The sequence below is a fragment of the Pleurodeles waltl genome, chromosome 11 (genome assembly GCF_031143425.1).
Source record: "Pleurodeles waltl isolate 20211129_DDA chromosome 11, aPleWal1.hap1.20221129, whole genome shotgun sequence".
Lineage (NCBI taxonomy): Eukaryota > Metazoa > Chordata > Amphibia > Caudata > Salamandridae > Pleurodeles > Pleurodeles waltl.
In genome coordinates, this window is record NC_090450.1 from 569,570,410 (window position 1) to 569,592,734 (window position 22,325).

Genomic DNA, 22,325 nt, shown 5'->3' on the forward strand with positions numbered 1-22,325 from the left:
AAACTGAAAGTGCAAGGAGATGGCTGTTATGTAGGGGCCCTGATGTCACATCTGGGGCGGACCTGACAGTTGCACACCACCACCTACCGATGCACGATTGAGTTGCTCTGAAAAATCTTTGTATCCAATTTGGTGCCAGGGAGTGTTCACAAGGTTAGGAATCTGCTTTTAAATAGCGTATTCACCAGAATGAGCCTTACTGAAGGTAAGTAACTTTTTATTCTTGAGTAGTAAATTCATAACCGTTGGAAAACTGCCTTGTTTTACATAAGGCCTTCATCTAAATTTCTGGTGGCTTAAAACCTCTCTGTTAGCTGTGACTAGGCAGAAGGTGAGAGAGACAGTTTCCTTTTTCCAGATGCAAAAATATTTAAAGTCATCTGCATTCTTTAGTGTCCTCTTTTTCAGAGAATCTTTGTTAATATTCCTTGTTTGCCTTTTAATGAAATACATGTGTTAAAGTTGTTTATTTTTTTAAGTCAAATAACAAAGCTCTTGCTATCTGGTAAACATCTCCCCACTATACAGGGATACATTCAAGCTGAAGGATGCACATGCAACTTCAAAATGACTCCATAGGGCTAATAAATAATTTCTCCAGGAAGGTTTGATAGTCCACATCTGATGCTGTTGTCGTGACAGATTCTACTTCATCAATACTTTATTTCAGATCCCACTCTATTGCAATTATAACCACACAGTTTCTTGAATTTGTTGTAATATGTATGAATCTGTAGATCAAAGGTTGTCCAGAATTGATTAATAAATTGATTGCTTTTGGTAGTAATTCTTAATTTTTTGTTAAGGTGCCAGCGAAATTTCGGATTCCTGCAAACCACTTAAGAAAAGGAGTCGAGCCTCCACTGATGTAGAAATGGCTAGTTCAACATACAGAGACACATCTGATTCTGATTCTAGGGGAGTGAACGATACGCAGGTAAATGCATGTCATGATTATTTAACCCATTTTCACTTTTCAACTACAAAGTGAAAGAAATTTAACAATAAAATCAAGAGCGCTAGCATAATGTTCTCTATCGTTACCAAGAACTGATGGCAAAATATAACGAGTATTTGCAATGCAATGGGTCTCACGTTTGCTCAAGTTAGAGCTATTAGTATTGTAAATTCCTAACTGGATTTAGGACAAACAGTTGACATAAACAAGTCAATTCAAAGCGCCATGGTCACCATGAGCATGAGCACGAGAGGTATTGGCTTCCTGAGTGAATGTCTAGAAAGGATCGCAGCTGGGATGAACGGCAAACCGAAACCGTAGGAAGTGCCATCACACGCCATAACAGGAGGAAGTGTGACGTAGTGTGATGCCCAACAAAAATGTTCACTTAGTGAAATCCCTTGGGAGGGAACTCAGCAAACAAAGAAGGGACATTTCACAAAATGCACCAATAAAAATGAAGCATTTGAGATAAGCACAACAAAGGGTGAATATCCGTAGTGGGCGTGCTTAAAAGCCCACATAGAGATTACAACCGACCAGAGTGCTTGCACTCGACCCTCAAAATGTGTTGGCCTCTTAGTCTGTCATAGGTGAATGTAGTAGCTCACTAAACATGAATGACCTTCATGCAAATGTGCCTACTTAAAGAAAATACTTGTTTCTAATATGAGATTCTCTAAGTGCAAATATACAAACATTATATGACACATTGTCATTTTATTGAAGCAGATATGCCTTTCATTGACTCACTATGCAAATATCAACATTACACCATTACCATTTGAGGCAAGAAGCAGACAATATCATTTTCAGAGAATACAGAATACTAATTGGTGCAGAGGTGGAGTTGTGGACTTCAGCATAAGAGTTCGAGTTTGTTGGCAAAGCAATTAATGTAAATGTAATTGCACACAGAATTACTTGAGCAAACAGTAATTTCCTGATGGAAGTACCTTGATGAGAATGATGAGATGCCATTGCGTAGTGACATGAGAAGGATGATATGTTTGAGTTCATATACCTAAACATTTGAAAACTAGAGATAACATTAATTATAGTTAATTTATTAAGCTGTCAGTAAATAGGAGGCAGCATTTGAAGTTCAAGAGTATTAAAATAAAAGCAGATTCACAAAGGGATATTAGCTTACAGAGTAAAAATACAATAGATGGAAGGACAGGCCAAGAATCACAGAATTTAAATTATAATGTAATCATTCATGTGGCCTCACATGTTCAAAAAAAATACCAATAGTGGAAAGATTGAAGAGGAAGTGTTGACAGATATTGATTGTATCTAAAGATATTGATTGATTTATTTGATCTACATTGTAGGATCTTCAGTGACTGTTGTACATGTAGACTGTTATTGTCTGTGCAGGGACTCCAGAAAACTTAATTTTCAAAATTTGGCAATCTATTTTAAGGATGTTAGCACTGACTGGCACATACCATCGTAAACGTTCTTCTTTTATTATAGACCCTAAGCTAATTATTTAACATAAACAGCAGGAAATATACATCAAATTAAAACATGCACTGCCCTTTTCAGGAGTTAGTGATTTTCATCTTCTGGCATCCCTTATAGTAGCTGTGGTCTCACTTGCTTAGTTCTTTTTTCCTGCTCATGCGAAGAGGATCTCAGAACAAATTTAAGGTTTTGCCTGCCTATTTTGTGCAGGTTTCACCTCTAGAATTGGATTTTTTTTAAGCGTCTGAAGCTTTCCCATCCATTTGACATCATTTGAAGGGGGAATTATCTTATGTACTTTAACTATTTGTGAAAAAGCCCCTAAGTGGGAGAAAGAAAGCTGTTTCAGACCCACATGATGTGTGTGTGGTTCGCTTTCTTTCAATTTCATAACATAACCTGTATTTGGAAAACACACTCAACCTCTTGTGTTATTAAACTCAGTGGTACTCATCTTATCAACCTTGGAACATAAAAGCGAGAGTGAACCCTCCAGTGTTTAAACCTGAAACTATGAGGTCAACCACATGTTTTTTTTTGAGTGACTGTATTAGTCCACTGAGCTACCAGATCATATTCAGTGAAAGAATCTACATTTGAAATGTCAGAGTACCTTGAAGGACTGGAAATGCATCACTGGCAAGCTCAAAGGCCTCAAAGCCAAGGAGCTAAAAAGAGATATCATAGGGTGGCCAGGAAAGGTTCCCTTTTACTGCCACCAGTCCCTCTCCATCCAAAGACTCCAATAGACGAGGTTCTATGGAGATGATAAAGCAGCACCATCCTGGCATTGCTGCACCTCCTGCTCAAAGTCATACACATAGATGTTGAAACATTGCACCATTCCAAAATGTTTGCTGTCACGCCCTAAAATAGTGTTGAGCTGGTGCTGAATCAGACATTTAACATCGAGAGAGGAACATACAAAGATGCAACATCAAGGCACTTGATCTGGAAGCAGCTGGCATCTAGACATTTCTTCTATCTTTTGAGATCACTGTTGAGGCCTTTGCCCCCAAGACCGTCTGCATTGATGCACTCAGCATTTAATGATATATCTTTGAGAGACGCTAATTCAAGGAGATCAACACCAGTATATTTGATGTGGAGTGTTGGATCGCTCTCCATCTGGAAAACTGTCATACGCATACTCTCTGGTGGTGTTCCCTCTTACCAACTACAGCTCTGGCAATAAACATATGGGTTGATGACCTACTGTAAGGTCCTTTACAGTCTTTGAACCTTCCTCCAAAGCCAAACACTGTACAGAGACATAAATCTGTGTCTCTCATTATGAAGATGCCCTACCCCTGTTGGATCCGTGTGTTAAGACTCCTCCATTAGGATGTCCCCAAATGAGAAGAACTCATCTACTTCTCTGTACAGTGATGATGTCTCTCTATCTTGTCCTCCTTTTAATCATCCTACCCACCTTCTTAACCAACAGGCCCTCCAGTAAAGTCCTCACCAATTGTTGACTTCAGTACATTTCAAGGTGATCTGCTGAGAGGAGTAGCAAAACTGAACATTCCTGTTGAGGTCTGCAGGCGTCAGCCTCTGTTAAAATGAAGACACTGCCAGTTTGTTCAGTGGCTAAGCCTTTTCTACCCTTTACACCTGGGTTTGCAGACTTGGTGCGTGTAAAGTTCATTTCTTGGTCTACCAACGAAATTGCAACACAAGGGGTTCTCTAGACCTGTAGGTCACATCCATACCCATAGGTATGGATTATGTGATCATGTGGATGTGAAAAAGAAGTATGCTTCTGTACCAGAGGTGGCTGTTCTCCCAGAGACAGAAAGCAAACACATTCATGAAGCAGGAAGAATCATCTATGACATATCAGCAAGTGGCTCAGCTTTTCTACGAAGGTATGATGGAGTTCTTTGATAATGGAAGACTGTGCATATTTTTTCCAATTACATTCCCAGAGGATGAAAGTAAGACATATTTGAGGATCCTAATAAAGTCATCAGCACCTCTGTTGATTTAGGGACTTGTACTTCTTTGTGTACTGTCATGGCACCTCTTTGAGGTGTTCCTTGTGACACCACTTAACGTCTTTCAAGCCAGATACACAGTTGAAGACTGTGAATCTTCCTTTCACTGGATTGGTCTTGTTTGGTCTGCATTTCGACAAAGAAATGTTACTGATGATGAAAGCAGTTGGGTTTGAGGAGAAGAGGAGATTTTATACATCTCAGAACAAGCACCATCCAAGACCAAATGTTTATTTCCTTAAATGGTCATTCCAACCTTATCCTCAAGGTCAACAATAGCCACTGTATCATTAAAGCTCTTCCTGGGGCATAGGATAGCGGTAACAACAGTAGTCGTGTTCCTCAGGAAGAATGCAGTCTCTTTTCAGGAAATGCCTTCCTACTTCTTCTCTGCATCACTGTGGTGGATGGAAGAATTTAAAACCATCTGCAAGAATGGCTAAACATTATCACAATAGGAGGGTTTTGCAAATCATTTTAAATGGTTACACTCTCCATTTCAAGTCTCTCCCTCTCTCAGTTCCATTTAACTTTGTGCCAGTACACCAGCTACATCTCATCTGAAAAGAAGCTACAACATTTCTTTAGATGAAAGGAATAGAGCCTGCTCCCTCCTCTGAGTGTTGAAAAGACATTTATTTAAATTGTACTTTGGTATACTAGCAATGCTCCAAACAAGAATTAAGACCAATTATGGACCTCAAACTGCCTGATAAATAGATCAAGAAGTAGAACTTTTGCATGTTGGCATACTATCAAATTTTCCCCTATGTCAGCAAAGGGGACTAAATGTACACAATTGTCTATAGGATGCCTATTTTCACATCCTAATAGCCAACAAACACAGGAAGTTCTTGTGATTCTCAATGGGTAGTTCTCATTATCAATACACAGTGTTACTACTGAGTCTGAAATCGGCACCTCATACATTTTAGTTCGCATCTAGGCAGCGCGCATGCGCTTTCTCTCGCCATGCTGTATCTGCTTCTGTGGGCTTTCACCACGCCTATCACATGCCCATCACTTTCATTTATTCCTTGGTCTGCCTTTCAAATTTCCTTTGGTTTGTTTGGTAAATGCTTTACATTTGTCCTGCTTTTGGCTGTTTTATTCCTGCCTTAGAGACTGTCCCTGCTAGGTAGATCCTTTCACTATCAGCCATATGTTTCGTTTCGGCGCACAGCTTTTTTCTTTCTGCTCTCTCCTTGCTGCTCGCTTGTTGGCGCTTGTTCAACTTCTGTGCCCGTCGCTGCTCCTAGTTGCTCGCTTTCAACAGCTGGGAAGTCCTCCCCGTGACTCAACAATGGCAAGGCAGGTAATTTGCAGCGGGTCCTTTAACGTATAATCTAGAACAAAATATGCAAGTGGAGCTCGTTTTATGGTCCAGTAATGCCAGGTTTCAATCGTTGGTGATATAAAAACCAATCTCAAGGGAGCCTCCTCGTGCTCTCCAGACGCTGCATGTAATGTGAAGTTCTCTCGTAGGGGTATTTCCATGATAGTCATAAGCACTGAATAGTTCCGCGCGCCTGCCTGGACCCCGGAGCACTGGTGTGAAGTATATTCTTAAGTGCAAATACCAACCCTTTGAAAAAAGGTTTGTCAAAAAACACTTAAGAATAACACTGTGCAGCCTATGTGAACAGCTACACAGGCCAAATTGTTAAAAGAAAAAACAGTTATAGTGTAAATTCATGTTTAAACATCTATTTATTTTATAAATATATTAACAAATACATTCTCATATTTTATTTACACCTCTCATGAGAATAAAGCAATGCAGGGCAGTGTAGCCCATAGGCTGCCATTATACAGAATGAAAATAGAGCTGTGCCTTTAAGAAAGTAAAGGCTTCCTGTTTCCCATCATGCACAGCAAAAGGCAGTTGCCTCAGTTCTTTTTTACGGATCCTTCTGACAGGACCCTGAAGCATTGAGCTCTACCTCACAAAGTTTTTTGTGACAGAAATTCATTTAAAATCTTTTTGAATTTCAATTTCACTCGACGTTTTTAACATTGAGTGATCATTTCCTACTAGTTTCTGTTAAATTCTGACAGAATTTTGAGGTTTTTCTAGTTTAGAAATGCCTTCACTTTTTGACAAATGTCCTTCTTGTGGCAGAAAAAAGGCTAAAACAGATCCACATAGGGTCTGCATAATTTGTCTTCCATCCAGCCACAAACCAGAGCCGACTTCAGGTGAGAGAGGACAGAAGAAAAAGTGGCCATTCCACCACAGAGCGAGGAGAAGGTCAGGCTTCTACCAGGGCTCAATCTGTTTCCTCTATAACTCCTACCAGACCTGCTGAAAAACGGCACAGGTCTCCGACAACGTCGAGGGCGTCGACGTCGAAACAGGGAACGGCGCCAACATGTTCGCCGCCGAGGAGTGGTTCGCCGGCGAGGAAAAGACATCGTTCGCCGTCGACAACCATTTCGCCGTCGAGACGACGTGGACACACGACGTCGAAAGGATCTGGGTCGCCGTCGACACGGCGAGGATGATCGACGTCGAGAGAGTACTCGCCGTCGGAGACGTTCGCCGTCACCACAACGACGTCGAGGGTCGTCGTCGAGGGGTTCTCCACGGCGAGAGGAATCGACGTCCAGAGGTCGCCGTCACCGCTCTTCGACGTCAAGGAGTGTGTCGACGTCGAGACGACAATCAAAGAGGCCTAGAAGGGTTTATACAACCTCGGAATCCTCGGCCTCACTTATCCTGCTTCCAGCGTCTCCACAGCTCTCGCCTCGGCAGTCGCCGTTGCCGCAGACACCGGTAACACCTACGGCTCCTCTTCCGGCTCCTCCTTCAGAGCCTGTTCCGAGGACTCCAACGCGATCTGTAAGGCGTTCTGGACATTCTTCTAGACGTTCTTCTTCCTCTCGGCACCATCGTCATGAATCACGACCGAGATCTCAGCATTCACATCATAGACATTCTTCTTCGTCAACACAGGACTACTCTCCAACCCTATCGGACTCACCGTCCCCGAGAGTGTCCCCCATAGATGATGTGAATACATTCCAGGAGGTCTTGGTGCGAGGGGCAACCAAACTGAATATCCCGCTGGCGGTGCCGGCTCCATCGACGTCAGTAATCTTCGAGACCTTGCATCACAGGACATCTTCAAGACCTTTGCTTCCACTGGTTCCGGGTCTTATTGAACCGGCAATGGACATTTTTCTTACACCGGCTGCAACAAAGTCTGCTCCTTCCAGACTTATTAAAAAATACCGTCCACCAGAACAAGATCCTCTATTCTTGAGGTCGGACCCAGTACCGGACTCAGTGGTTATAGTGGCAGAAAAGAAATTGCATTCTACGTCACCGTCTTCCTCTTCACCTCCAGATAAAGAGAGCAGAAAGATCGATGCTGCAGGAAGAAAAGTATGCTCTACTGCATCCATCACCATGAAAGCAGCCAGTGCCACTGCTCTATTAGGGAGATATGATCGAGCCCTCTGGGACTCTGTACTGCAGTTTGCGGAGCATCTTCCTAAGGACAAAAGGGAAGATTTCCTGGAGGTCGTGGGCGAGGGAGCTATGGTTTCTAACCAAGTTATAAGTGCTGCGCCGGGTTCTTCAATACTATCCGCATATAACTATGCTCACGGAATAGCGCTCAGGAGACATGCATGGCTGCGACTTACATCGCTTAAACCTGAAGCACAGCAGAGAATACAAAATTTACCTTTCTCAGGCTCCACTTTGTTCGGCTCTCATGCCGATGACGAGATGGCCAGAATGAAGTCTGAGCTGGATACCCTGAAAGCAGTAGGCATGGAACGACCGAAAGAACAGCGAAAGGTATTCCGCCCATATCAACGAAGACTGTACACCCACAGGTATCAGACTCCACATTGGATGTCTTCACGTCCCCAGCAGCAGCAGCAGCATCATAGGGGTTTCTCCACACAACAAAGGTCGACAAGGGGTCATTCAACACCTCAAACTCAGGCAACTCGACAGGCTCCCGCGTCGAAGCCCTGAATCTTCGCTTCTCCCTCCTCCGTTATCCACTCCGGTAGGGGGAAGTATCTCAAATCATCTGGACGAGTGGCTACGCATCACAACAGACGCCTTGGTATTGAATATTGTGAGACATGGTTACGTTCTCAGATTCACCAGTCCTCCACCATCTGTTCCACCCAAAACAACCAGCCGACACCTCGAAGCTCTTCAGTTAGAAGTCACCATTCTATTACAAAAAAGAGCCATAGAACCCGTCCCGATCAGCCAACAAGGGAAGGGGATTTATTCAAGGTATTTCCTTGTGCCCAAAAAAGACAAGCAAGAGTTTCGTCCCATTTTAGATCTAAGGACAGCAAACAAGTGGATTCGCAAAGAGAAATTCAGGATGCTATCCTTGCACCAAATTTACCCACATCTTCGTCAGGGCGACTGGCTCTGTGCAATAGACCTTTGCGACGCTTACTTTCATATTCCGGTGACCAAGAAACATCGAAAATTCCTAAGGTTCACCGTCGGAAAACGTCATTACCAATTTGCGGTTCTGCCCTTCGGCCTCAAATCAGCGCCGAGGACTTTTTCCAAATGCATGGCGGTGGTAGCCGCCCACTTGAGGAAACATCGAATATTTGTCTACCCCTATCTAGACGATTGCCTCATAAAGGCCTCCAGTTATCTAGAGGCACAACAACATTTCAAATGGACTCTACAGCTGTTGCAGAAGCTAGGTCTTCAAGTAAATCTCCTGAAATCCACAGCAACACCTGTTCAGAGGTTGCATTACTTAGGGGCCATTATAGATACCAATCTAGGAAAGGTGTTTCCTTCGGAGGAACGACGATTATCGATTCTCCAAAAGTGCAAACAACTGCAACAGACTCCACAGACCACTGCAAGAGTAATAGCTTCTCTACTGGGCTCGATGGCGTCTTGTATCCATCTCGTTCCCAATGCTCGCCTCCATATGAGACCATTACAGGAAAACCTGGAGGATCAATGGAGTCAACTAATGAACGAATGGGAGAGCAAAGTCATCCTTTCTCCCCAGGCCCACAGTCCCTCAAGTGGTGGTGTCTACCCGACAATCTCTTGGTGGGGATTCCGTTCCAACATCGGCCTCCAGCTCAAACCATCGTAACAGATGCGTCACTGCTCGGATGGGGAGCGCACATGGAACATCTTCGAGTCCAAGGCAAGTGGTCACAGAAAGAGAGTCTCTATCATATCAACCTGCTGGAGCTTCGCGCAGTCCACCTTGCGCTCAAAGCTTTCCTTCCCTCTCTGAGAGCAGAAACTCTCCTTCTCCAGACGGACAACGTGGCCACTATGTACTACGTAAACAAACAAGGAGGCACCAGGTCCAGGATTTTATCCAGAGAGGCTCAGACAATCTGGCATTGGCTTCTAGCCAGGAACATGTCGCTAGTAGCAACTCACCTGCCGGGCATCCAGAATGTTCAAGCGGATGCTTTCAGCCGCGTAATGGACGAGAACCACGAGTGGGTTCTACACAACGATGTCGTTCATTCCATTTTCGCACTATGGGGTACCCCCTCTATAGATCTATTTGCAACCCCAGAAAACAAAAAATGCCAAAACTTCGCCTCCAGATATTACCATCCAGGGACACTGGGGAATGCCCTGTGGATAAGCTGGTCAGGAGCATTTCTTTACGCCTTTCCGCCGCTTCCCCTGATTCCGGCGGTCCTCCAGAAGTTATCCAATGCTCAGTCCAAAATGATCCTGATTGCTCCGGAATGGCCACGCCAATGGTGGTTTCCAGACCTTCTTCACCGGTCACTCAAACCACACATCAGGCTCCCTTATCGTCCGGACCTGCTCACGAAGTTCAGAGGGCAGATGTCCCATCCCAACCTCTCATCGTTGAGTTTGGCAGCATGGCTCCTGAACTAGTGCAATATGGACACTTGAACTTACCTCAGGATTGTATGGAACTCCTGAAAGAAGCAAAGCGCCCTTCCACACGATCCACTTATGCAAGCAAGTGGAAGAGATTCTGCGTGTGGTGCTTAGGCTACAACATTGACCCGATATCCTGCGGAGAGGAGTCTATTCTGCCATACTTGTTAAGTTTGGCAAAATCGGGCTTACAATTGTCATCAATAAAGGTACATTTGGCGGCTCTAACAGCATACAGAAAGAGCCCCTCACAAACTTCCTTTTTTCGAATCCCAGTTATTAAGGACTTCCTGGAGGGTTTAAAAAAGGTTTTTCCTCCCATTAGAAGACCATCTCCTCCATGGGAACTGAATGTTGTCCTATCACGTCTGATGCTACCTCCATTCGAGCCAATACATAAAGCATCACTTCAGCATCTCACATGGAAAACTGCTTTTCTAGTGGCAATCACTTCAGCGCGTAGGGTCAGCGAAATCCAGGCCCTTTGCGCTCAAGAACCCTACACGGTTTTTCATTCTGCGAAAGTGGTAATGAGAACTCATCCGACTTCCATGTGAACCAAACAATTTCATTACCGACTTTCTTTCAAAATCCAACTACTCCTGCTGAGAGAACTCTGCACTCTCTGGATGTAAAGAGAGTCTTGAAATTTTACTTGGACAGGACAAAAAGCTTACGGAAATCACAACAGCTTTTTATTAACTATGGCCCAGTTAGAACAGGGTTGGGCACGTCTAAACAATCTTTATCCAGGTGGATTGTTTCATGTATAATGTTATGTTATCAGTTAGCAAATAAATCCCTTGGTGGTAGGCCAAAAGCCCACTCTACTAGAGGGAAGGCAGCTACTGCAGCCTTGATGAGAAATGTCCATTTGGCAGAAATATGCAAGGCTGTCACTTGGAAGTCGGTCCATACCTTTACTAAGCATTACTGCCTTGACACAGACGCTAGGGCAGATGCGCAGGTTGGACAGGCCTTGCTCAAGAATTTATTTGCATGATTCATATTTTCTCAGTATTCTTCTGTCTACTCCACCGCGGTTATGGGGATGGGCTTGCTACTCTATTCAGTGCTTATGACTATACATGGAAATCCCCTACGAGAGAAGGAATGGTTTCTTACCTGTAACTCCAGTTCTCTCGTAGGGGAGAAATGAGTGTTTTGCTCCAGGATGGACAAGAGAGAGTTGCTTTCCAGAGCTTCTTAACCTGTCCTTCATGCAACACAGAAAGCTGTAGACTATATCATTCCAGTAGGACATCTTTGAATATGTCATTGTAGCTCCTGAAATCATGCGGTATATACTCCTGGACCTACGTCAAGACTCGAAGAATATTTTAAAAGGGGCGAGGAGTCCATCAACAAGGGCGTCCTATTCCCTTGAAAGATAATTTATCTGTATTTTCAGTTAATGTCTGCTCCTTTTGAGCCTGCACGTAAGTTATTGTTGCAACATCTCACTTTCTTTTTAGTAACCATTACTGCTGCATATAGGGTGAGTGAGTTTGAAGCAGTTGAACCATACACTGTTTTTCATAAAATAGGGAGCTAAAGAGGATGTCTTTCTCCTTTTTGACTTAGACATTAACTTCTCAATCTCTTTACCAGTTTTCTTCTGCATTTCTGACAGAAAGGATCTCTTCACTCCTTAGATTTTAGAAGGATCCTAAGGCTTTATTTTGACAACCCAGGCGTGATAAACAAATCTAAGCAGCTCTTTGTCAACTATCATCCTTTTAGACAGTCTTTTATTTTCCTTGTCCAAGCTGTCCATTCCCAGATGAATGGTTTATTGTGTCTCCTTATCCAATCAAATAGCTAATAAGCCTCATCCAGGGAATCCTAATACTCATTCCATCTCATAGAATATGTCTCTGGCCACCGTATTCAGAAATGTTCCACTTCTAAGTATTTGAAGACAAGGTATGTGGACATCTGGGCATACCTTCATCAAGCATGGTCATAGAGTCTAGGGCAGACACTATAGTTGGACAAGCTGCTCAAAGGAGTCTCTTTGGACGAGGTTGCTCTCCCTTCTGATTTGTTTTCTTTTTTATTGTGCCATTCTGCATTGGGGATCTTGTGTTTTTTAATGGGCTTTTTATTTTATTCTATGTATAACTATCAGTGAAGACCATATGATACAGAATAAAAGTGTAACTTACATTCCTAGTTCTGCATCTAGGATTACAAATATAATTTCCTCACCTGATAATAAAACATAGTAAAGAACTGATGAAAGTATGTTCAAAGGGTATTTTGTTGATAAACTGAGAGACCAGGACTGAGAAAGAATGCAGACAAGAAATAAATCTCTGATTTCCCAGATTTCATATATGAAATCTGACGGAATGTATTTAGTTTTAAGTAGTAGACAACTTGGAAAATCAACTGGCAATATCTGAAGAAGTGAAGGAAATATCTGAATTATCTATAGAGAGTTCAAAATAAAAACTAAAAGTCGAAATAATTGAGGCCAAGGGGTTATAGGGTGGGTGTATGTATGAATGAATGTTGTATACTTAGAGAGATAGAGGTAAAAGAAAAGTCTTGATAGAGACCATGTGAATATCCTAACGCAGGCACAGAGGAGGGGATGATAAGCTTTGCCAAGAGCAGAGTATGGGATGAGCAGTTACAGTGATAAAAACATACACATTTAAAAACAGTACAGAAATTACCAAAGAAGATAGATGCAGAAGCAAATTAATACCTTGTAATACTTTGTTCCATTTTCTGTGAACAAATTGGTGTTCGCGGATGTCCTTAAAATTTTAAAATACTTGCATGATGTGCTGTTTGTTTTCATTGTTGTTGGTAAAGAGCAAAGTGATTTGAATATGTTATTTTTGCTCCATTTAGCCAATTGGCAATCTAGATATATTGTATGAAAAGATGACACACCAACTCCTACAATTTAAATGCAGTCATTTTTGGCAAGCAGGAGGGGCACAGGGGTGTATTGTGTGACAGATTATGTGTCACGACCTGTATGTTCCTTGGGAGCAGTACCCTAAACATGCCCACCTTCCGGCAGCTCTGATTTGGCACGAATGACTCATCAGAAGTTCAGAGTTGCCAGGCGAAGGGATGGAGAATTAGGGAGGGTACTGCGGGGAAGGAGATCTGGAACAAGACGATTCACACGAATAGCAGGTTGCGTAGTCTTTCAATAAAGTTTACACTGACAATTAAAAAAACTCATTCTAGGAGAAAAACAGTTACCTGGAGTCCTAGCGAGAGCTATAACATCAGTAGCAGTTCACACACCTAGATCATAGTGTCTCATGAAGAATGTTCCAAATACTATTCTTCCCAAGAAAGACCTTTCTCTCAGGTCTCAAGTATTCATAAGTGTTCTTATGAAGTATCAGCAAAATGCTTGCCAGTGCTATAGGCTCAGGGATCTCCTGGATTTATATGCAATGAAGGATTCATCAAATATCCATCTTTTTGCCAATACTATAAACTCAGGATTTCTCTGGATTTTTTACATCAAATACCAATTTACACGAGGAACACGTTTCATAGATCACTCATTTGTAAGAGATACCACCAAAACTATCACTTTATGCGAGGAGCGTGTTTTTTTTTTAGTGTCCCAGACTAGTTCAACAGTACTTGCACAAACGCGAAGCTCGCGCTGGCCTGGGCTGAGAGGAATCGAGATTAGTAATCTAATAAATCTCAGCGCGAGAGCACTTACTTGCAGTCGAGTCTCCTACCTGATAGGTACTCCGCATACAGGCCTACGGATGCAGGGAATTCCTTGTGCGGAAGTGCGCAAACTGGAGCAGTTTATTGTTTCCTCTTCTTTGGCTGACGTATTTGTGGGCTATTCCTAAGAAACCGACAACACGCTCAGAACACAGCGCACACAGTACACAGTACAACTGAAATAAAATGAAGTGGTCCATAAATACATAACAGTGTGAATAGTTACTAATGGATATGTACATTGCACTGAGTACAGTGTCCCATGTTAACTTTTCCAGCATATGCAGTATATATACTCAACCTTTGCACTTTGAATGGGTCCCATATTATATGTAGACTGCTCAACTGTTCATACACACACCAGTGATTGTGAGTTAGCTACTAGGTGCTAGCTCAATGCACTCCATGGCATCAAACCAGAATGCTGCTGAGGTTGGCATTGCTGCCATGTTAATGTCAGTAGTTTACCATTCTGTGTTTACAACGTGATAGGATAGTGGATGGACCCCTGACATTCTGCTTGACTGCTAGAAGTTGATAATGTATGCCTTTAGTGGCACATCTGGCACCCTTTAACTGCCTCTTCCACAGTTTAGTTTCTTTCCCTTCTTAGTGAGGACTTGCTGTTTTTCTTTGAGATTTTTGATTTGTCATATTTCTCTTGAATGTTCTTGTAAAGGCAACATTTAAGTTTTATATATTTGCAATTATGGTACAAATAAAATAATTATATTGTGGGTTCTCATTTACCCTCACCGACTTGTGTCTGTGCAAGCACAGAAATAAGAGCCATCTAATCTTTTTGAGTGCTTTGCCCAGGTAACATTTTCTACAACATTGGATCTTTCATAAATTCATATACTTCCTGTGTTCACGGCCATTAAACTACAGTTTCACTGTAACATTAAGATAGCAGTGGGATTTTAAACATAGCCTCAAAGCATTTAATGATTGTCACCTTAGTATCCTGCTCATCTCATTAAAAAAATATATAATTGTTTTTTACTGCTAATGAAAGGAGAGCACAGTAAATACCACTCCATCTAGGCGCCACCATACCTCTCAGTTTCTTCCACATGCCCTGCATGAAGGAAGACCCTTTGAGCTTTACTCTGGCTTTATTAGATAAATCATTTCATTTGTATTATATGCTTATTCTAGTGTAGGAGAATGTTTATTCACAGTGGGTTAGGTCAAGTGTGAAATCAAGCCATGTCCGATTCATCCAAAAAAGTTTAATTTAGACAGTGTGGTTCTTGTGGGAAAGTAAGACTCCAAGCTGAGAAGCCTCAAGGAATGCATTTAATACCTTTATCCCACTAAAAAAAGAAAAGACTGGATGGTTTACTGAAAATGTTCCTCATCGATCTATGAAGTACAGAGATTATGTTTCCACACGTGTGAGACAAATCATACCTTCTCCTCAGGTGACATCTTAGGAGTCACCAACAAAAGCTATCAATGGAGAAGCCAACTACCAAGTGTTGTAGTCCATTTCCTGAGGTAATCTCTGTGCCTCAGCAGCTTATGGAGCGTTGATATCAGTTTACAGATTTTTGCTTTACCAATTTATCACTGTAGAAATCCCTGCTAAGTCACAGGCAATAGACTTTGGATATAAATGAGATTAAGGAGGAGCTGCACATCAATTAAACAGTCATCAGAGTTTCCATTTTTTTTTCAGTCAATGACAGTGCGATTTCAAAACTTTATTTAAAAGTCTCTTTAATTGCTCAAATGTTAATTGAAATCAGCATAGAATGTCATCATTATCAATTCAATAATTAGTAAATCATAATATCATTCAGTGTCAGGATAAATGCATTACGCCCATTCCATAAAGGAAAAGTCCCTATTCTAAATCTTAGGGTGGAACTGGGAAGGGCGTGAAAAAGCTGTTAGTCGGAACCCATGGTTAGCTTCAGATAAATGAGTTAAAGCATAAAGATTCAGAATCAAATCTCAATCAAAGCAGAACTTCCTATAAAGAACGGTTCGTGAAACTCAGTGGAGTCTCGCAGCAGCATAGATTCAGGCTGCAAAATGGATGTGCAGCGAGGCAGAGAGTCTGGGCGAGAGGGTGTGAGAAAGTGTCTGAACCTACCTTAGGAACACGCACTAATATAAACTTTTGCAACATGTATCATCATCATCATCTTCACGTCAGCCAATCAGCAATCAGGGTCTTCATGGGAACAGGAACATTTTGACATTGTCTCACAGAGGGAACAATAGTTTGTTGACAAAAATGTTTAAATGCAACATTTTTACCAAATGTATTCTGGGAGGGTCATTGACTCTGCTTGAACAAAACTTCAGTTCACGTTAGTCTTTTGCATCAGTTTATTAAATCACAAGCTACCTGTTGATTTCTTAAACTAAGCCATTATATAATTTTGAAACATTTTTACAGAGATAAGTTAAAACATTTTTATACATTATTAGATTCTACAAAAATATGCCTAAAGGAATTTCTTTTACATTAAATTGCGTTCACAGCATGTTAGCTTGTTGAAAGTTTAACATTTGACAATCCTAACCTACTTTGCAAAACTGCAGTATCAGCTTTTCAGGCCTAATATGTGTAAATGTGTCAGTCTTGTGCTTTTATTTGAAATCAAAGACATAGCATTTTCGTTTAAGGCCTACATGTTAATTCTACATGTTATTACATTGATTCTCATTATTTTATAACACTTCCTAACAGCCCAACTTTCAGCTTATTCTATGCCTACAATATCAGCTCTATATCTTCTGTCATACACTCGGTCATTGGCGAAAAAAAAGTTGACCTTTTCCTTCCACCGTACAAGAGGACACAGTCAAAGTTGATGCCATTTAAGAGATATATGTTGGCTAACCAACTTGTCAGTTCACCTGAAATTGCCACTATCTCTAAGAAGGATTTTCCCTCAATACTGCAGCCTCCACCCAGACCTCTTGCCACTGCAAGTCCAGAAGATTAAGGCCCCTTTAGTCCAGCTTACAGTCCAATGCAATTGAAAGTAAAATGTCAGGCCAATGCTTTCATGAGGATGCGGTGTTTCCCATTCTAGCAGATACTTACAACAGTGGCAAGTGAGCTTATTAACCTTCCTATCACCCATATCAGAAACATCCTGCGCAAGAACGATGGCATTATAATTCACATTATGATTGCCATTATGAACCGTACTAAAATGAAGACGTCACGAACCAACAATGGTACAGGTACCCACGTCATTAGTCGGAGATCTTCAACAAATCATGGCACAGGTACTATAAGTTTCTATGTGGACTTAAGATACCATCTACACCACATCCACTTCCCACAATGCCCTTCACTAAGGTAACTACCCCTAGAACCATGGCTACAGTCATGCTCTACAGAGCTAGCTCAGCTCTTCAGAGCTCAGTCACTCTTCCCACCCAGGATGACTACAACACAGATGACAATCAAAAAGATGGAGAAATTTAAGAGGATGTGCTGCCTGCAGTGCGTGCAGAATAAGGATGACTTTCATACCAGTAAATAACCAGCCTACTCTGCTAATTCACTGCTTGATGTCATAGCAGATTTCCAATCTTTAATTGAAAAGGAGTTGGTGATTTGAATTTCCAGTTTATACTAAGGACAGAGACTGTTTTCTTTGTGAATACGAAGTTCTGCCTCTTAAGTTCAGGCCAATTCCTCTTACAAATCACATCTTGAATGATAGCTTGAAGGCGATGTGAACACCTGCAACAGTGACAGCTGCTGTACTGCACTTGCACAAAAAATCGAAAGTCCCATAAAGCACTCCTCACCTGTTAGTGAATTCTGTGGTGATGCAACACAGAAGATCTTGTAACTCTGACATAGCTTTGCACTTTGCACTGCTCCCCCACCTAGGGAACATAAACACCTAGATAACATTGGAAAGTGAGGATCTGCTATGTCTGTGGCTTTTATCAGATCAAAAAGCACTCTAGGAATACTAGGCATGTAGGAAAGACCAGTATGGTCAGATATCGCTCCATTCCCGGAGCTTGAATTTGAATTTTGAATTGAATTGTATTGAGATTCAATTAAATAAAATAATTACATCACTACATGAATAGCAGATATAGAGCGAAATAAAAACAGCATTTCATAAGATTCAAATTTCAAGTTAGTAATTATCTTTTGGAACATTAATGGTATATAACTATATGAAAAAGACAAAGTACAGTATTTCATAAAACAACTAATTTCAAGTTAAGCGTCACAGAAGTGAATAAAATACAGTATTTAATGAAACGGAACTAATTTCAAGTTAAGCATCACCTTTTGGCACATAGTAAAGAAATTTCAGCTCAGGCAGTGCTTTAATCAAGGGCACTTTATTACAGCGTGTGATTCTCAGGGGATTTGGAGCTAAAAGTGCTTCCAGGAACATAGCTAAGCTAAAGTGCTCCATCCTGGTGAAGTGCAACCCAGAAAAACAAGGTACTCCCTACTTAATTAGTCACCAATATGAGACATCATGCAGATTAAAAGTGCTAATGGTGGAAAATGCATCATAGTTTGTTGTTCCAGTATTCGACTAAAGTGCTTGTGTTAGTAAAATACAGCCCTGAAGGTCAAAATGCTCCATACTCTGTTCCACCAGTGTGAGGGCCGTTGCGGATATTTTTGCAGCTGCTGCTTTCAGTTTATCAACTGACAGTCCAAGGTACTCTGTGCCAATGAGGTGCAGCCTGGGCAAGTTAAGGAGCTCCATGATTAGAAAAGAACGGCTGTCATAGTCATTTAAAATTGCCAATTGCTGCTATCATATATTTTTTTAAGCGCCCAATAGCTTCCTTGATTCTCCTTTTAAGCAAGTTAGGACAGGTGCCCAGCAGGTCCTCACATTTAATATAAGAAATATTGGCCAGAGCCTTTAACGCCTCAGAGGGCTTCACAAGTGCATTTCACATGTTCTGTTCTGATACACCACACTATCTGCTTCGTACATAGTCTTTTCCCTCCATATGACCAAACCAATAGCACCTTAGGAGAATAAAGCCAAAGCACATACTCATAAGGGTATACTTCGCATGGTTTGGCAGGGGCGAGCTCAAGGAGTTGGGAAGAGTGCCTGGGGTGTAAAGATTCACAGCCCAGCTGCTGTGAAATTAGGTTTTTAGGTCCCGAAGATCCTGATCCCATGAGATTCTTTGCTGATTTCATTAGTAGTTCTGAAGTCGTCCTCTGTGGTAAAGTGCTCTGCTCTTAAGACCTTAAAAGAGGTTGCTAAAAGCTGGCCCCATATGGATCCAGATTCTTGAAATTTCTCCCAGAGCAAATGTTTTATTGTGCCAGCTGTTGCTCTTTTCAGGGTTTGACTATATGAAACAAATTTGGCTCTCAGTACCACATCTTGCTTTGGTACTTTAAATTCCAGCCTTATTTGGGATTGGCTAGTGCAATCTGGGAGTGTAAATAGGCGTTGGTAGCAAATATATTCCAGTTTGCCTAGCCATTCATAGAGATGGTCCTGAACACCATGGCATCATGTGTAATTGTGAGAATCAGCTTTGTTGCCTCCTCCGTGAGTAGTCATTTGTATTTTGGCTTGTGAGGCCACTCTTAAGTTGAACCATCCTAAATGTTGGGTGTTTAGCCATCAATGTCAATGAGCCTAGCTGGGCCCCCACCACCTCTTTTAGTGAGTGTGCCAACAAGGTGTTTAAAACTTCACCCTCCAATGAACCAGGTGCCCCTTTTTTACCAGATGTTTGCCCAAAAACATTGTTCTTGTCTTTTTAAGTTGATGGTGATGTCATTTAATATGCAGTATTGTTTCAAAGCGACAGGCAATCTCTGCAGGCCAATTTGGGTGTTAACAAGTATCACCATGTCATCAGCACATTGTAAAATTTGTATTTTCTGCTTCATCAAATTGGGCGGACAAATGGTTGGGACAGCGAGAGGACTTTCCATATCTGCCATGTACAGATTTAACAGCAGGGGGCAAGAATGCAACCCTGTTTCACGCCTTTATTTGTGTGGTTTTTGCTCAGTTGGCTGATAATTTGACTCTTACCTATCTGTCACTGTATAACGATTCTGTTGCCTTCAGGAGATGTGATGGTATCCCCCACTTTCTTGTCTTAGTCCGTAGCTTGCCTCTTGGTATGTTATCAAAGGCGTTTGTGAAATCAATAAATGCAGCCTTAGGTAGTCGGGACTTAGAGAGCATTGCTTCATTAGTTGGGAAGGTTAGGGTCAGGAGATTATCCTTGTTGTGAGTGTGCCTTTGAAAGCCAGTCTGAAACTATGGGATCAGTTTCTTATCAATTGCCCAGGTTTCCAGCTTTTCATACAATAGCCCTTCCCTTTGATGTCTAATTGTGCTCTCGTTCTGTACCATTCAGAGAAGAGCAGGGTTAGAACAGATGTGCAAAGATTTAGATCAAATTTTGATAAGACCTAACAGAAGGCCATTTGGTCCTGGTGCCCCGACTGTTCTCATTTTTCTTAGAGCTGTTTCTACCTTTTTTGAGGGTGGCCAATGTAGGAAAGTACCATCTTGCCTGGCATGTTACCCCCATATTTCACTGTATATATGTTGTTTTAGTTGTATGTGTCACTGGGACCCTGCCAGCCAGGGCCCCAGTGCTCATAAGTGTGCCCTGTATGTGTTACCTGTGTTATGACTGTCTCACTGAGGCTCTGCTAATCAGAACCTCAGTGGTTATGCTCTCTCATTTCTTTCCAAATTGTCACTAACAGGCTAGTGACCAATTTCACCAATTTACATTGGCATACTGGAACACCCTTATAATTCCCTAGTATATGGTACTGAGGTACCCAGGGTATTGGGGTTCCAGGAGATCCCTATGGGCTGCAGCATTTCTTTTGCCACCCATAGGGAACTCTGACAATTCTTACACACTGCCACTGCAGCCTGAGTGAAATAACGTCCACGTTATTTCACAGCCATTTACCACTGCACTTAAGTAACTTATAAGTCACCTATATGTCTAACCTTTACCTGGTAAAGGTTGGGTGCTAAGTTACTTAGTGTGTGGGCACCCTGGCACTAGCCAAGGTGCACCCACATTGTTCAGGGCAAATTCCCCGGACTTTGTGAGTGCGGGGACACCATTACACGCGTGCACTACACATAGGTCAATACCTATGTGTAGCTTCACAATGGTAACTCCGAATATGGCCATGTAACATGTCTATGATCATGGAATTGCCCCCTCTATGCCATCCTGGCATTGTTGGCACAATCCCATGATCCCACGGGTCTGTAGCACAGACCCGGGTACTGCCAAACTGCCTTTTCAGGGGTTTCACTGCAGCTGCTGCTGCTGCCAACCCCTCAGACAGGTTTCTGCCCTCCTGGGGTCCAGCCAGGCTTGGCCCAGGATGGCAGAACAAAGGACTTCCTCAGAGAAGAGGGTGTTACACCCTCTCCCTTTGGAAAAAGGTGTTAAGGCAGGGGAGGAGTAGCCTCCCCCAGCCTCTGGAAATGCTTTCATGGGCACAGATGGTGCCCATTTCTGCATAAGCCAGTCTACACCGGTTCAGGGACCCCTCAGCCCTGCTCTGGCGTGAAACTGGACAAAGGAAAGGGGAGTGACCACTCCCCTGACCTGCACCTCCCCTGGGAGGTGCCCAGAGCTCCTCCAGTGTGCTCCAGACCTCTGCCATCTTGGAAACAGAGGTGCTGCTGCACACTGGACTGCTCTGAGTGGCCAGGGCCAGCAGGTGATGTCAGAGACTCCTTCTGATAGGCTCCTTCAGGTGTTGCTAGCCTATCTTCTCTCCTAAGTAGCCAAACCCTCTTTTCTGGCTATTTAGGGTCTCTGCTTTGGGGATTTCCTTAGATAACGAATGCAAGAGCTCATCCGAGTTCCTCTGCATATCTCTCTTCACCTTCTGCCAAGGAATCGACTGCTGACCGCGCTAGAAGCCTGCAAAACTGCAACAAAGTAGCGAAGACGACTACTGCAACTCTGTAACGCTGATCCTGCCACCTTCTCGACTCTTTTCCTGGTGGTGCATGCTGTGGGGGTAGTCTGCCTCCTCTCTGCAATAGAAGCTCCGAAGAAATCTCCCGTGGGTCGACGGAATCGTCCCCCTGCAACCGCAGGCACCAAAGAACTGCATCACCGGTCCTCTGGGTCTCCTCTCAGCATGACGAGCGAGGTCCCTTGAATCCAGCAACTCTGTCCAAGTGACTCCCACAGTCCAGTGACTCTTCAGTCCAAGTTTGGTGGAGGTAAGTCCTTGCCTCCCCACGCCAGACTGCATTGCTGGGAACTACGTGTTTTGCAGCTACTCCGG

At 42.6% G+C, this 22,325-nt stretch overlaps 1 protein-coding gene across 3 annotated transcripts in view; it reads left to right on the top strand.

The window, feature by feature from the left end:
• Nucleotides 1-22,325, top strand: part of NSD3 (nuclear receptor binding SET domain protein 3) — a 1,432,226-nt gene that overhangs the window by 586,030 nt on the left and 823,871 nt on the right. For all 3 annotated transcript variants that reach the window (XM_069214018.1, XM_069214019.1, XM_069214020.1), the window contains exon 10: nucleotides 807-937. In XM_069214018.1, coding sequence (XP_069070119.1) covers nucleotides 807-937 — 131 coding nt within the window. The remainder of the gene's footprint in view (nucleotides 1-806; nucleotides 938-22,325) is intronic.